At 37.4% G+C, this 16,575-nt stretch overlaps 1 protein-coding gene across 1 annotated transcript in view; it reads right to left on the bottom strand.

The window, feature by feature from the left end:
- The window catches only part of MTBP (MDM2 binding protein), a 72,183-nt gene that overhangs the window by 18,585 nt on the left and 37,023 nt on the right, over positions 1-16,575 (bottom strand). The window contains exons 14-15 of the mRNA XM_079901656.1: positions 8,579-8,734; positions 3,738-3,855 (exon numbers count right to left, since the gene is read on the bottom strand). Coding sequence (XP_079757782.1) covers positions 3,738-3,855; positions 8,579-8,734 — 274 coding nt within the window. The remainder of the gene's footprint in view (positions 1-3,737; positions 3,856-8,578; positions 8,735-16,575) is intronic.

Raw genomic sequence — 16,575 nt, forward strand, 5'->3', positions numbered from 1 at the left:
AAGAGATAAATACACCAATGTAGAATGAGGTAGAAAAGGTACAATAAAATAAGTTTCATGAAAGAAGTAATAACACAGTTTTTTAACTGCATCATTTATAAAAGTCTTAAGAGAAAGGTGCTATTTGAGCTAGACTTAAATGACAAGCAAGCTTCTTCTAGTTCAAGATGGTGGATTAAACATACACATTAACCTTTCCACTCAAACAAATAAAAATCGAAGTACTGGGCACTAAGTCTATAATAGGATTGAAAAAAGGAAGAAGGAAAAACAGTGGACCAAAGAGTTCAATGAATTTCAGGAATAAACTAGAACAAGAGCCTCAACAAGAATTAGAGAGAAACCTACAAAAAAGGTAGAACATGTCTTCTTTTTTCCATCCCACAAAGCCACAGAGGGAGTCTAAACTTGAGCTTGGAGTGGCAACGGGCAGAAATCAGGTGACATATTTTCAGAACTCTACTAGAACTCTTGTTCTAGTACGACCCTCCCACACCACATCTTATCCCCATGCTTTTACCTCCAAGTCAAAAACCGAAACTGTGAAATCCAGAACTATGTGCCTGTCCTACTGTTGGTGGTGGAGCCCCCAGAATAAAGCCCCATTATTTTAGTTATGGGTAAAGGACCAAGGCTACCTGCCTTTTGATACCCCCAGGGGCCCTATATCTCCCCTCCCCCAGCATTAATTCAGGTGTGAGCAGGTAGGGAACAGAACTACACATATATAGAGAAAATGTATGCAACTACCAGTATAACATAGCCTAGTACTAAATTCTTAGCTATGAAGAATCAAGGGCCACCAGACACTAAAGAACTACACCTAAGAGAAAAACACCAGAGGAGCAAATAAAACAGATCGAAAGGATCATTTAAGGAACAGATAAAACAAGTTAAAAGAAAACTCCAATTAATATTCTTATAGTATCTTCTCAATTCTCATTATTAAAAGAACAGGTAGCTATGAAAAAAATAGGGTAGATAACAAAAAAGAATTATTAGGAATTTTAAAAATGGCTGCCAAAAATTTAATAGAAACGATGGAAGTGAAGGTCAAGGAAATATCCTAGAATGTAGAGCAGAAAAGATGAAGAGATGGATTATTGAGAGAAGAATCAAATTTGAATGAAAAATCAATCCAGGACATCTAAAATTAGTTAAAACAGATATTACAGAGAAGAGAGAAGAAAAAAGAAAACAGAAGGAAGACCACTATTAAAGAAATAATAGAAGAACATCTCCCGGAGCCGTAAGGCATTGGTGGTTCAATGGTAGAATTCTCGCTTCTCCCAGAGCTGAAAAAAAGACAAAAGGCTTGAGACCAGAATAGTTCACACCATGATGGCCTCATGTAATTTCAGAACATTATGGAAAATAGAAAATTCTAAAAGTCCCAGACAGGGTAAACTACCTATTAAGGAACAAAAATCCATGTTGCATCTGACTTCTCATTAAGATACGAGATCCAAGAAAATGCAGTTCTAATCTAGAAATGTATTCAAAAGAAATACCAGGATAACAGTTGTGCAGGTAGAAAGGGTCAGTCCAAATCAGAGTAGCAAGTCAGAGAGGTGCAAGAAAAATGACTTCAAGAAAAAAAATATTGCCTATTGCAAATAACATAAGGTGCCAGAGAAAGAAGAAGGATAAATGGTGAAGAGAAGTAGAGATGTTAATTTCCTCCCCTTTCACAATGGGAAGTTAAAATATACAATCTAAAATTCACGGGTGGGCTTTCCTGGTGGTGCAGTGGTTAAGAATCTGCCTGCCAATGCAGGGGACACAGGTTCAAGCCCTGGTCCCGGAAGAGCCCACATGTCACGGAGCTACTAAGCCCATGCGCCACAACTACTGAGCCTGTGCTCTGGAGCCCACGAGCCACAACTACTGAACCCGTGCGCTACAACTACTGAGCTTGTGCCCTAGAACCCACATGCCGCGACTACTGAAGCCCCTGCGCCCAGAGCGTGTGCTCTGCATCAAGAGAAGCCACGACAATGAGAAGCCTGTGCACCACAGTGAAGAGTAGCCCCCGCTCACCACAACTAGAGAAAGCTTGCACACAGCAACAAAGACCCAATACAAACAAAAATAAAAACAAATAAATAGACATTTAGAAAAAAATAAATAATCACGGGCAAGAAATGCAAGTTCTTTTACGGGTAACCTGTCCTTTTCTCAACCTTCTTTCTAGATTGTCATTTCCCTCCTGACCTATAAACGTTAGAAACCTTCAAGGAATGGTCTTAAGCCCTCTTTCCTTTTTCTACATGGTCTCACCAAGTGATCTCATGCACTAGCATGTATTTAGAAAAACCCTTTTAATGACAACTGCAAACTGACTTCCAGATTTCTCCTCTGATCCACCTAACATGTCCACTTGCATAAGCCATAGAGCAAACTTAGCATCCTTAAAGTAGAACTCTCGATTTTTCTCCCCAAATCTGTCCTTACTCCAACTTCTCTCCAATCTTCCCCAAACCATAAGTGAGAACACCACTCACATGCTATTCAAGCCAGAAATCTAAACTGTCTTGGTTGCCTCTCTTTCCCTGTCCTCCACATCCAGTCCATCACAGGAAGGTTTTTTCCCCAGCTAATAAGCACCAAAATATATCCCAAACTTGTTCTCCACTACTACTCTAGTTAGAAATCAAAGTTATCTCTCAGCCTACAGAAAAAGCCACCCAACTGATCTGTCTGTTCCTAGTATCCTCCTCCTACAATCTATTCGCCACGAAAGAGTAAAAGTGATTTTGCAAAATCAGATCACGTCACTCTTTGGTATAAAATCCATCAAAAGTTTACCAATGCACTTACAATATAATCCAGAGTCTGTATGAAAACCTATAAGGTCCTGCGTGACTGAATGTGCTTCACCCATTTATCCATTAGGTTTCAGCTCCAATGTAACCTCCTCAGGGAGCCATCCCTGACCATCCACCTCATCTCTCCACGCCCACAGCAAGTAAAATCACTCTCCTTCAGTCCCTCTGTTTCAGTCATTACACATAGAGTAATTTATAAGTATTACATTTACTTGTCTGGTTACTCCTCTAAGAGGAGAGCCTGACACGTAGTTGGTACTCAATAAATCTGTTGACATCTATAAACAAAATGTTGTTATAGCAAGTCACAAATGTTATAGCAAGTCATAAATGTTATCAGCAGAGGATCTAAAGATAAAAATGTGATTTGGGGGAAGTGAGTTGGAGGAGGGCAATGCAAGAGAGCCAAATCCCTTCTCTTTATTCCATTATTCTACCACTCAACAATTATGTACTGAGTGCCGACTATGTATTGAACCAAAAACAAAACAAAAATAAACTCTGCCTCTTAGAGATAGTTAATAGATACTACACAAACATAAAAATGTAAAACAGGAAGAGTTTAAAATAGCTCAAAGAAGAAGAGTACTCTTTCTTCATTTTACATGTTCCTGTATTGTTTAAATTTTTCTTACATATTCATATACCTGTGTATATCTATAGAAGATGGTCTGGAAAGACATCCACTAAAATGTTAACTGTGATTATGTACACCTAGAAAGTACAAGTAGAAGGTAGTAGAAAAAGAGCATTTCGTGGACACACTACTCTGTAGTGCTCTATCTATCTATGGATTTATAGTAAGCATATATTTCTTTTATAATAAAACCATAAACTACTAATATCTCATAAATACAAGGATTAAGATTTAAAAAGTCATTAAAAAATACTGAGCTATTTAAATATTACCTCATTTTTTGTTTAGCTTTTTCAAAAGTTTCCAAGTTTTGAAGAACATGCCTTTCTGGCCACTCCAGAGGATTGGTTTCCACTAGACTTGAAGAAATACGTTCCACTGGATTAGAATCTGAAGAGAAATATGTAAGTACTGAAAGGTGTTAACATACTGAATTTTGCTATATAAAAATGTATGTAGATACATACATACATTGTGTGTGTGTGCACATGTGCATGTGTATAAAGGCAAATTCGATTAATTGTACAGTACTTACCTCGGGCATTTATTAAGGATATCTCTGATGGCCTGAACTGTGCAAAATACCATAGAAAAGTTTTTTGGAAATGAAAAAAAAAATCAGTATTAAGCTTTATTTTACTATCTCCTCATAATAAAAGTTATGAGCTAGAATTCAGAAGATAAATTAGCACTGTAAAAACTCATATGGAATGAAAGCATAACTTTGTTATTTTTGTGAAATTAGTTTTAAATGGAAAGGAGACAACTCTGTGGAGAATATACTGGATATATTATGTGATTTCCATACTACAAAGAGGAATTATCACCAGTATCCTGAGAAATTCATATCTTTAAAAGAGATTACCGGACTTCCCTTGTGGCGCAGTGGTTAAGAATACGCCTGCCAATGCAGGGAACACAGGTTCGAGCCCTGGTCCAGGAAGATCCCACATGCTGCAGAGCAACTAAGCCTGTGAGCCACAACTACTGAGCCTGCGCTCTAGAGCCCGTGCGCCACAACTACTGAGCCTGTGCTCTTGAGCCCGCGAGCCACAACTACTGAGCCCGCGTGCCACAACTACTGAAGCCCGTGTGCCTAGAGACTGTGCTCCGCAACAAGAGAAGCCACTGCAATGAGAAGCCCACGCACCGCAACGAAGAGTAGCCCCCGCTCGCTGCAACTAGAGAAAGCCTGCGCACAGCAACGAAAATCAAAAGCGCCCAAAAATAAATAAATAAATTTATATTAAAAAAAAGTGAGAATCATTAAAAAAAAAAAGAGAGATTACCTCATTCTCAAAAGTACAGTAATACCATAAATAACTTACGATGTTTGCAGGTAAAGGTTACTTTAGAAATAATTCTCACTATGTATTAGTGTAAGATGCCTTAACACACATTTTCAAGTAAATCGCTAACGTTAAATATTATTCTACCACTAATAAAATATTATATGTAAGGGTGTGCTTATCTTTCCAGCCAGTATGCTTCAATGAACTAACACTGAGATTGTTGATAACACTGCAATTCTCATCAAAAACATACAGGGACACCTTCCATTCTCATTATAAATTATGAGTACATCCCAACTGTTTTAACACTGGCAAAATAACTAACTGTACTACATTTTGGATTCAAAAACTATCTGGTGTTTTAAATTGTTTGAACTATTACACACTAATAAACTGACTGAAAATTACTGGACATTAGCTATTTGACTAACCATCAACCCTGACAAAAATACCCATTTTATAGTTTGGGGTCTTACAAAGTGATAATGATTTGGTAAGAAATTTTTGAACAAAAAAGAAAAAAATTAATCATAAATGAAAACAGAAGCCAACTGCATAGTATTTTTCCTTTACTTATTAAACTATTTAGTCAAATAGCTTAAAATATTTTTACTGCCTATACTGGACTGCCCCAACCAAAGACCATCCAAATATAGCACTTCCCATTTTTTAATAAGGGTGGTGAAATACTATTTTATAGAATAATGAGCTTTATGATGAAATAATCTACTTTATAATGTTGGCATGGCTTTTCGAAAAAAGTATAAAGAAAAAAATCATTAGTAGTTCTGAACAGTTACAGGCTGTGTTCACAAAGAATACAAGCCATTTTAAATAAAAGTTAACATTAATTATTCCTAAATATTACAATATAATTAATTATTAACTTTGACTATACAATCTACATAAATATAAGTGACACAGGCTAAATATTAAGGAATGGATAGGCAAACATTCATATGTATCATGTCTTTTGGGGAATAACTTAATTCTTACAATAAAATGAAATACAATATTTTATTTATGTGGCAAGCAGGACACGGAGCCATGCTGACAATCAAAAAGGAGCCTCTGAGAAACCAAATACGCTGCTTCATTTTATTTATTTTTAAAAAATATCTATTTATTTGGCTGTACTGGGTCTTAGTTGCAGCATGCGGGATCTTTATTTGCAGCATGCAAACTCTTAGTTGTTGCATGTGGGATCTAGTTCCCTGACCTGGAATCGAATCCAGGCCCCGTGCATTGGGAGCACAGAGTCTTAGCCACTGGACCACTGGGGAAGCCCTACCACTTCATTTTAAAACAGTGTTTTAGGGGCTTCCCTGGTGGCGCAGTGGTTGAGAACCTGCCTGCCAATGCAGGAGACGCGGGTTCGTGCCCGGGTCCGGGAGGATCCCACGTGCCGCGGAGCGGCTGGGCACGTGAGCCATGGCCGCTGGGCCTGCGCGTCCGGAGTCTGTGCTCCGCAACGGGAGAAGCCACAGCAGTGAGAGGCCCGCGTACCACAAAAAAAAAAGTGCTTTACTTTACAGGAGAAACAAAGAAATGGAAGTGATACAAAAGGTAAGTAAGGACTCAAAACTGCCCTACAGGGCTTCCCTGGTGGCGCAGTGGTTGAGAGTCTGCCTGCCGATGCAGGGGACACGGGTTCGTGCCCCGGTCCGGGAAGATCCCACATGCCGCGGAGCGGCTAGGCCCGTGAGCCATGGCCGCTGAGCCTGCGCGTCCGGAGCCTGTGCTCCGCAACGGGAGAGGCCACAACAGTGAGAGGCCCGCGTACCACAAAAAACAAACAAACAAACAAACAAAAACTGCCCTACAAAATCATAAATCACAGCAAACAAAAAGGAAAGTAATATTTCAGATAACAATATGTGGCTAATGAATACAGGCCATGATAGCCTTACATTTCAAAATATGAATGAATCACCAAAAAAAGGTTATAATTGGTAGATTGTGTTTATTAATAGGGCAAGAATTATAAACATACACTAGAAGATTCTTATTAAAGTATTTGAAATCAGAAAATTGTGATCTTATAGCATTATCCAGAAAAGTCATTTATGCAGTGTTTATGTGCCCCAACAGTCCCAGGTAAAGGACACTGTTTTTTGAGTTCAGATATCACATTTGGCATTATGAAAGTCTTTAGCAAGTTATGGCAATGAGTAAATAAAATGGTATGTCTATACTCTCATTTGTTACACATGCTAGAGTTTTCACAAAAAAAAGAAAAAAAAACGGATCAATAACCCTAACAATTCCTAATAACTCCTAGTGTGCATGGTTGCAAATAATGGGTCAGAATATGAAATATAATTGACCTTGCTGCTTCTTTTGCTGTAATTTGCATGTAGGTGTACAGTTGACCCTCTGTATCCACGAGTTCCGCATCCACAGATTCAAGCAACCATAGATAAAAAATATTTGGGCGAAAAAAAATTCCAGAAAGTTCCAAAAAGCAAAACTTGAATTTGGTGTTTGCTGGCAACTATTTACATGGCATTGACATTGTATTTATAACTATTTACATTGTATTAGGTATTATAAGTAATCTAGAGATGATTTAAAAGACAGGAGTAAGGTACAGAGCTGGGATTCAGCCTTGTTAGTATTGCTCCAGAGCCCATGCTATAACCAAGAAGCCATGCTCTCTCACTTACTGAACATATCTTGCACTTACAAGTAACCTTATACTGTCTCCAACATCTTTCAGATTACTACGCACTATTTAACTTTGGTACTGATATTAACAATAGTGATAATGAAAATACAAACAACAGGTAACAATTTTTTGGCACTGATTGTGTTCTAAGTGTTTTACATGTATCAACTCAGTTAATCCTCATAATAACCCTAGTAACTGGGTAATATTATCATCCCCATTTGAAACATGAGGAAACAGAGATATGGAGAGATTAAATAACCTGCCCAAAGACATACGGCTAACAAGTGACAAAGCTGAGATTTAAACCCTGGCAGTCTATCTCCAGAAGCCTGGGCCCTTAAATGTGGCACTAGATGCTGTATTTATATTTTGTTTTCCAAACAGATCATAAGCCTGTAGAAAGCCAAGGACCCAAATTTTTACTTCTTTGTGTGCCTTCATGGCATCAAACAGAGAAAAGGCACTCAACAAACATTATTATTAACTTGATTCTTTGGTCATTTTCTTATTAATGTACGAATAAAAATGATTCTCACAGAATAAAAACAAAAAAATTATCCTGTACTTTTAAAATGCCAGGCAATCTTCAAATGCTTCTTTGTTAGATCTTGAAAAGCTTCACTCTATTCAAATTCATCACAAGAATGGAAACCAGGAAAACAGAAAGAAATGCAAGTTAATATAGAAATTATTTCCTGCTCCCTCAGTAGAAGCTTGGTACTGTTCCTGCTATAATAAATGGCAAATGTGGAGCATCTTATTATATGTACTTTTAACTATATTAAATTTACTGAGTAGGTTCTACTTTTTTTATCTTATGAAAACATAGCTTAATGGAAATCCATCCATTCTAGTAGCTTAGTAACAGTTTTAAGGGGAATCACCTTAAAGTGTTTCTCCCTCTGCTCAGAAACAATTATACTGGACATGCTTCAAGAAAGAAATTATCAGAGAATTTCTACTGTTTAAATGATGAAAAATACAGCTTATTATATATACATACATACTTGTATATACAAGTATATATCACTATTAAAATTTATGATAGATTTTTATTTGATTGATATATTTTATTAGTTTTAATAATAAATAACCATCATAAATGCCACACACAAAAAAGAACTAATGTTTAAAGTAACAGAAAACTTACCATTTAACCTATTGGAGGTGTTGTCTGTCTTTATTAGACTTGTTTTAGGGATAATAGCATCAAAATGATCGAAAAAGCATTCCCTTGTGAGTATTAATAGACTTTTGAGTTCATCCACAGAAAGTACTTCTGGCTGCTTTGCTAACTTTCTCCTTTCTGTAAGACAACAAATCAATATGATTAACAATATAACTGTCATTTTAAAGCCTTGCGAGCTCATCTACTAGTCTTTTATGGGAAATATTTTCAAAAATAAAACAAATGAATCTCTCCAGCAAATTAACGTTCCTGGGTAGGCCTGTTTTCAATTTAGTCCCATTTGAAGGTAACGGTAGAATTTCCAGTTTTGTGAGATAAACAGAAATACAGTGACTTGTTAACACTAAAAGGTGACCAACGGTAAAGGCAAGTTTACGGAACTTTTCAGGAATACACTGCAGAGCATGAAGAACAGCCTTATGTTGGTGTTTATGTGAAAATAAAACCTGTAAGACTTTCAGTTAAATGTGGTGGTTTGGCCATTTCCATCTATTTCTTCTCCCACCCAAAACTTAAAATCACAACAGAGGAATAAAAGAGGACAACAAAAGAAGACAATAAGTAGTGACAGTTTTCAACAAATTTTGGAAGATAAGATAATGCTGGAGTGGTAACTGAGAGTTTGCAGAGCAGAGGAAGTGTTAACTTGGGTGCCTGCAGAGGTATCAGGAAGGTCCTGAGCTAAAACAAGACTAGACACACATGGACGTTCTGTATCTAGCCTCCAGCCCTCAAGCCAGATGACTCTGCTCTCATCTTTTTGGGTAGAAACAGAAAAGGAGTCTCAGACTGCAGAATGTCAGGAACATTAAAAGGTGGTACTGATGCTGGAGTTACAACTAAGAGATTAAGTAAGAGTCTACATCCTGAAAGGTCAGACTCCAACCCTGGGGCCAGAAAGCTAGCAGCTACAAATGCCCCACTGAAAAGACTAAAGGATTCTCCTTTTCAAAAACTGAATGCCCCCATAGAAAAGAGCTTGATACTGACATTACAGTGGAATTAAGGATAGGAGCTCACAACCAAAATGTTAAGTAGCTACTCCACCACTCTTGAAGCTTCCCAGATATTACATTATAGTGAGACATAAAATTTCCCACTTAGGACAGACAGAAAAAAAATCACTAGACATCTAAAGAAAGGTACTGAGGGGAGAAGGGACTCTGCATTTCCATGGTCTTATGTTTAGACGTGTAAGGACTTTGATTCAGTAATGCTCCCAGCTCCCCTTTCCCTCCCATCACTCACTGAGCTAGTCTGGAGAAGAAACTAGGCACGTTCTGATTAAACCTTTCCTCTCCAACTTTCATCTGAGCTAGCAAGTTCTTAGGATACACACTCTCTGCAATGCAGTGAGGGCCCTGCCCGGTCAGGGTTGATCTGCAGGTGTCCCGCTCTGGCTGTCATTCAGGGGCTAAATTCAATTCTGGGTATATGTAGAAGAAAACCCACCATAGATCTAAAAAGTCATATCCTTCAACTCAGTAATTTATCTCCATCAGTGTGTTTCTTAAGTTTATTTCTCAATTGGTTCCAAATTTGGGAGAGAAAACAGGTATTATTTACTAGGCCCCTCCAAGCTAAAATAAAGTCCAGGATGAAAAGGAGAGGCTAAAGCAAGCAAAAAGAAAACAGGAGCCCAGCAGAAATAAAAACATTCCAGGGAACAAAAGAAAACTTGCCATAATTAATACTCTCGTCGAAATAAGAGAAGATACTATACTCATGAAACAAATACAGGATGCTCTGATAAAGGAAGTCAATGAACAAGAAAATATTTTTTAAAATTAATCACATGAGAGCTCAAATTTTTAAAAGCTGCAAGACATCTCCCAGAAACTAGAACGAAGAGATAATAATATGGAAACAGGAAGGAAAAGCAGGCATTCTGTCCAAAAAAAGCTGACATATAACTAATTAGAGTTCTAGAAAGAAAAAAAGAAAATGGGAGAAAAAATTATTACAGAGGTAAAAATTTTCAGACTTAAGAACGTGACTCTTCTGTTGATATGGCTCATCAAGTACACAGCTCAGGGCTTCCCTGGTGGCGCAGTGGTTGAGAGTCCACCTGCCGATGCAGGGGACACAGGTTCGTGCCCCGGTCTGGGAGGATCCCACATGCCGCGGAGTGGCTGGGCCCGTGAGCCATGGCCTCTGGGCCTGCGCATCCGGAGCCTGTGCTCCGCAATGGGAGAGGCCACAGCAGTGACAGGCCCGCGTACCGCCAAAAAAAAAGAAAAAAAAAAATACACAGCTCAATACATTGGAGAGGGGGGGATAGGGGAACACGCACATTATGATTCAGAGTAAAGCTTTCAGAGACAAAGCTTCTGGAGGTAAAAGTTCTAGAAGGGGTAAAAACAAACCAAAAATAGGCCACTTCAAAGGATAAGACTAGTATGAGATTTGTCAACAGGAACACAGCAACATAAAACACAATGGCATAGGGACTTCCCTGGTGGTCCAGTGGTTAAGACTCTGCTTTTCCACTGCAGGGGACACAGGTGTGATCCTTGGTCAGGGCTCCCGCATGCCGTGCCACGTGGCCAAAGAAAAAAAAAAAAAGACAATGGGACAATGTCTTCAAAATTCTAAGGGTAAACAATTTTTAACCTGGAAGTCTATATGGATTATCAATCTAGTGAAGATATTTTCAGACATGCAAGAGCTTGAAAAATGTATACCCCATGAATGAACTTTTACTCAGGAAGCTACTGCAAGATATGCTCCAACCAAACAAGAGGGGAATTCAAAGAAAAAGGGAGGACAAGGGGTCTAGAAAACAGGAGATTCCAAAAGAAGAGAAGAGGAAACAGGAGTCTCTTAAGATGTCAGTAGGTCTAAGGAAGCATTTTGTCTAAAATACAGTAAAATATGAAACACTCCAGAAAAAAAAAAACTATGAGACATAAAAAGGAACTACTGAGTTTGAACATGCAATAAATTTACTGATAGATGTGTGGCAGAAATGTTGGAGGCTCTGGGAAAAACATAACAGTATTTTGCCTGTACAGAAGAATAGGCAAATTAAAAATAAGGTGATTATCAACCTTAAAAAAAAAAAGATTATACAAGAAAGGAGAGTTGACCATCATCATATACTACATGACTCAGCAGTAAACTTATACATAGGTACATAGGTAGGTAGGTAGATGGATAGCTAGACAGGAAGAGACAAAGGAAGGGAGGGAGGGAGAAAGAGAGAGGGAAACAAAGAAAGAAAGAAAGAGAGGGAGAGAAGGAGGGAGGGAGGGAGGGAGGGAAGGAGGAAGGGAGGGAGGGAGGAAGGAGGGAAGGAAGGAAGAGGGAGGGACAGAGGGAGGAGGAAATGTTAAAACTAACCATTAGTTTAACCCCAATTCATGATTTCACTGTAAAGGATGGAAAGGGAAAGGGAAGTTGATGTGGGAAAGCTAAGTATTCAGTTCCATAGTTAGGCATTAAGATAATGTCTAAAACTGGTAAATCAAGAAATAACAGCATACATATGTTATTCATAAAGCTGGAGGAAAGGTCAAGGAAAACCAGCCGGAAGAGCTGAGGGCAGCTGCCTGTGGACAGAGACAGAAAGATGGGGAGAAGGCAGGGCACTGCTGTTTTCCATTTTAGGTTTTTCAATAGCATTTGAAATTTTTAACTATACCCATGTACTACTTTTATAAAAATATTTCATTTTTAAAACACTTCTGAACTAATAACATTTTCTTCTATAATAAAATAGTGAACTATAAATTCGTAGAGAATTCAATTCAACAAATATTTATTGAGTATGTACTGTCTGCAAAGCACTGTGCTGTGCCCTTAGATACAGAAGAGTAAAGCATATTCCATCACACTGTGTGAGGCTGGCACATAAATAATACAAGGGAATAGCTGGATGCCTCTGTAAAATCCCACCTCACCAACCTGGATGTTGCCAGGCTCAATCCAGTTCTGATCCAAAATAAGTAACACATGATTTCTGCAGTCCAGAACATTAGTAATGGTAAAGTAAGAGTTGTAATAAATGCTGCTTTTATTACATTTTCTTAGTGAAGATGAAGCTTCAGTTGAAGCTTTTTATTTTCTTACCATCTTCTGGGAGCCATCTAAAATGAAAAGTTGTCAAAGATTTGCTTTCATCTGAAAGATGCACAGTAAGTAATGTGCTACAGAAATTAGCCCCAAATTTTTATTAATGCTAAAAATATACTTAAATAATGAACCTGACCTATGCTTATTAAAACTGTCAATTATATTACAATAACGGGCAATCTGAAGAGCAGGATATGACTTCCTATTGACCTTGATGACTGGGCAATAGAGAGAGAAAACAGATAAGGTTTAATAGGGTTATGAGCAGGATAATTTACCTAGGTGAAAAATAATCTCTACACAAGTGAGTTTGCAACACAAGTGGCAGATAAAGATTTGGGAGAAAAATACTGGACTAAAGTCTAAAAACGAATTAGCAAAAGAATGCTTTTCCTAAGAAAGCTAGTAATAACTCAGGACTTAACTAAGAAAAATAGAGTGTAAAATATCTAAAAGTATCAGCAGATGGACCACCAATCAGGGCTGCACTGGGTTCTATAGATTTAAAAAAGATGTGGGAAACTCAGAGTAGTGACCACAATCCTGGAGCAAAATGTCAATACTGCTATTTTGGTATTTGTTTTGTATCACACTGAACAGTTTTTTATTTAAAAATTGTTCAGCATTCTTAAACCTTTTCTTTAAAAATCAGTGAAACAAGATACTTAATATTTCTAAATACAAAATTTATAAATTATAAAGATCAGGTAAAACATAAATTATAAAATTTATATATCATTCTAAATGTTTATATCTAAATATCTATACATCTATATCTAGATATAGTATGGAGGTTCCTTAGAAAACTAAAAATAGAGTTATCATATGATCTAGCAATCCCACTCCTCAGCATATATCCAGAGAAAAACAATTTGAAAAGACACATGGACCCCAATGTTCATTACAGCACTATTACAATAGCCAGGACATGAAAGCAACCTGAATATCCATCAACAGAGGAATGGATAAAGAAGATGTGGTACATATACAATGGAATATTACTCAGCCATAAAAAGGAACGAAATTGGGTTATCTGTAGAGACATGGATGGACCTAGAGACTGTCATACAGAGTGAAGTAAGTCAGAAAGAGAAAAACAAATATCGTATATTAATGCACACATGTGGAATCTGAAAAAACTGGTATAGACGATCTTATTTACAAAGCAGAAACAGTGACACAGAAGAAGAGAACAAACGTATGGATACCAAGGGGGAAGTGTGGGGGGATGAATTGGGAGATTGGGATTGACATATATACACTACTGATACTATGTATAAAACAGGTAACTAATGAGAACCTACTGTACAGCACAGGGAACTCTACTCAGTGTTCTGTCATGACCTAAATGAAAAAGAAATCCAAAAAAGAGGGTATATATGTATACATATAGCTGATTCACTTTACTGTACAGTATAAATTAACACAACATTGTAAAGCAACTATACTACAATAAAAAATATAAACAAATAAATAAAAATTAGATATAAATTTTAAGAATAGAATTAATAAAAATAAATTATTCTAAAAAATTAAACCCTAACAGAAATTTTATTTGATTTTTGTGTTATTTTAAAAAACAGAGTACCTCATTAATGTGAGTAAATTTTCATGCAGATTTTTCCAGTTGCTTGTTCTGATGCAGTATACTCAGATAAACAGTGGGGGAGATAAGAATAAGTTTACTCCATGTCTTATTGATAATTTTCAAAAAAAATTTGAACAACTTTTTGTTTTCAAGCAAAGACTACAATCTGTATTGATACTGAAATGTTAATTTTTTTCCCAAAGAAAACTGTTCCTATTATATCAGTTTTCATCATGTATAAATTAACTGTATCGATTTAAATACTTTTATATTTATATTCACTTCTTTGAAAATCACTGAAATAGACACTAAGATAGTCTTACGTTGGAAACTTCATTTTGTTGTCATTCTCCTCTGTCTTTAGAGATATTTGAAATCTAAACAGATGCAGCTTTGTCCCCAGATTTTCAATTCATTATTAACTCTCTGGGTAGAGGAGAGATTGGTTAAGCAAATAATTCCATCATAAATAGATTAACTGGATCATTAATCTTAATCAAGATTTAATGCTCTAGATTACAAACTGGCTAGTACATGGATACCCCCAGAGCTGATGTCTCCAGCAGCTACTAGCTCTGAGGCTTCCTTCAACTTCAGGCCCCCTACTTGCCCTTGCCCAGTGCTGTGGCATCCTTACAGCTGCTGCCTGTTTTACAGCTCAGATGCTGGTAACTTCTACATTTTCAGCATTTATTTAGCACTTTCTTCCCCCTCCCCACCCCCAGCAGAGCTTCCAATCACAACTACTAGGCAACAACCTAATTATAATTATATTTCCCTTCCCAACCAAGCAGGAGGGATGGCCTTACTGGGCTTAACTCCTCTTACCCAAAGGAGAGATACACCAACTTCAGATAGCTGCCCATTCTTCCACTCTCACAGTTTTTCTGGTTGGAAGGGTAAGGAAGAGAGGTGAAGATGAAAGAGAGGGGAGATGTTGAAGGAACTCAGTTTAAAGAGCTGACAGAGGCTTATGGCAAAGAATCAAAGCCTAAAGGGGGTTTAGCAGGGCTAGAACAAAGTCAAGAAGTGAATAACACTAAGCTAGCAGATGTTAGAAATAAAGGAGTTTTATCCACAAAAATACTAGTATTTCAGCATTTTTTTCCTTTTTCTTTTTAATTGAAGTATAGTTGATTTACACTGTTGTGTTAGTTTCAGGTGTACAGCAAAGTGATTCAGATATATACATATAAATATATATATTCTTTTTCAGATTCTTTTCCATTACAGGTTATTACAAGGTACTCAATATAGCTCCCTGTGCTCTACAGCAGGGCCTTGTTGCTTACCTGTTTTATGTAGCATAGTCTATATTTGCTAACCCACACTCCTAACTTATCCACCCCCCACCGCCCCCACCTCCCACCCCACGGTCTTCTTTGGTAACCGTAAGTTTGTTTTCTATGTCAGTGAGTCTTTCTGTTTTGGAAATAAGTTCACTTGTATCATTCTTTTAGATTCCACATGTAAGTTATATCATATGGTATTTATCTTTCCCTGTCTGACTTACTTCATTTATTGTGGTAATCTCTAGGTCCATCCATGTTGCTGCAAATGGCGTTATTTAATTATTTTTTATTGTTGAGTAATATTCCACATCCTCTTTATCTATTCATCTGCTGATGGACATTTAGGTTGCTTCCATGTCTTAGCTATTGTAAATAGTGCTGCTATGAACGTTGGGGTACATGTATCTTTTTTTTTTTCTTATTCTAGTAAAATAGCTTTACAGTGTTGTGTTAGTTTCTGCTATACAATGAAGTGAATCAGCTATATGTATACCTATATCCCCTCCCTCTTGGACCTCCCTCTCCCCCTTCAGTTTCCACCTTTTCCAGATACATGCTCAAGAGTCAGATTGCTGGATCATATGGTAACTTTATTTTTACTTTTTTTCCCTTGGGTTAATATGTAGTACCTTTTATTGAAACTAATTTGCCTTTCCTAATTATACTTTCCTTGAGCTAATATCATTTTCATAGTTAAAAAAAAGTGGTTCAAGGAGTTTAAGACTACACAATTACCTTTGTACAATTGAAAAAGTAGATAATTCTTATATGAATAATCAAGACCAAGTATTCTAAAATTATTTTCCATTGAATAAAACAAAATACTGAATCCAAGGTATTTTTTAAATGCTTTTAAAGAAAAGAGTGGGGCTTCCCTGGTGGCTCAATGGTTGAGAGTCCGCCTGCCGATGCAGGGGACGTGGGCTCGTGCCCTGGTACAGGAAGATCCCACATGCCGCGGAGCGGCTGGGCCCGTGAGCCATGGCCGCTGGGCCTGCACGTCC

Source organism: Stenella coeruleoalba (assembly GCF_951394435.1).
Source record: "Stenella coeruleoalba genome assembly, chromosome: 17".
NCBI lineage: Eukaryota > Metazoa > Chordata > Mammalia > Artiodactyla > Delphinidae > Stenella > Stenella coeruleoalba.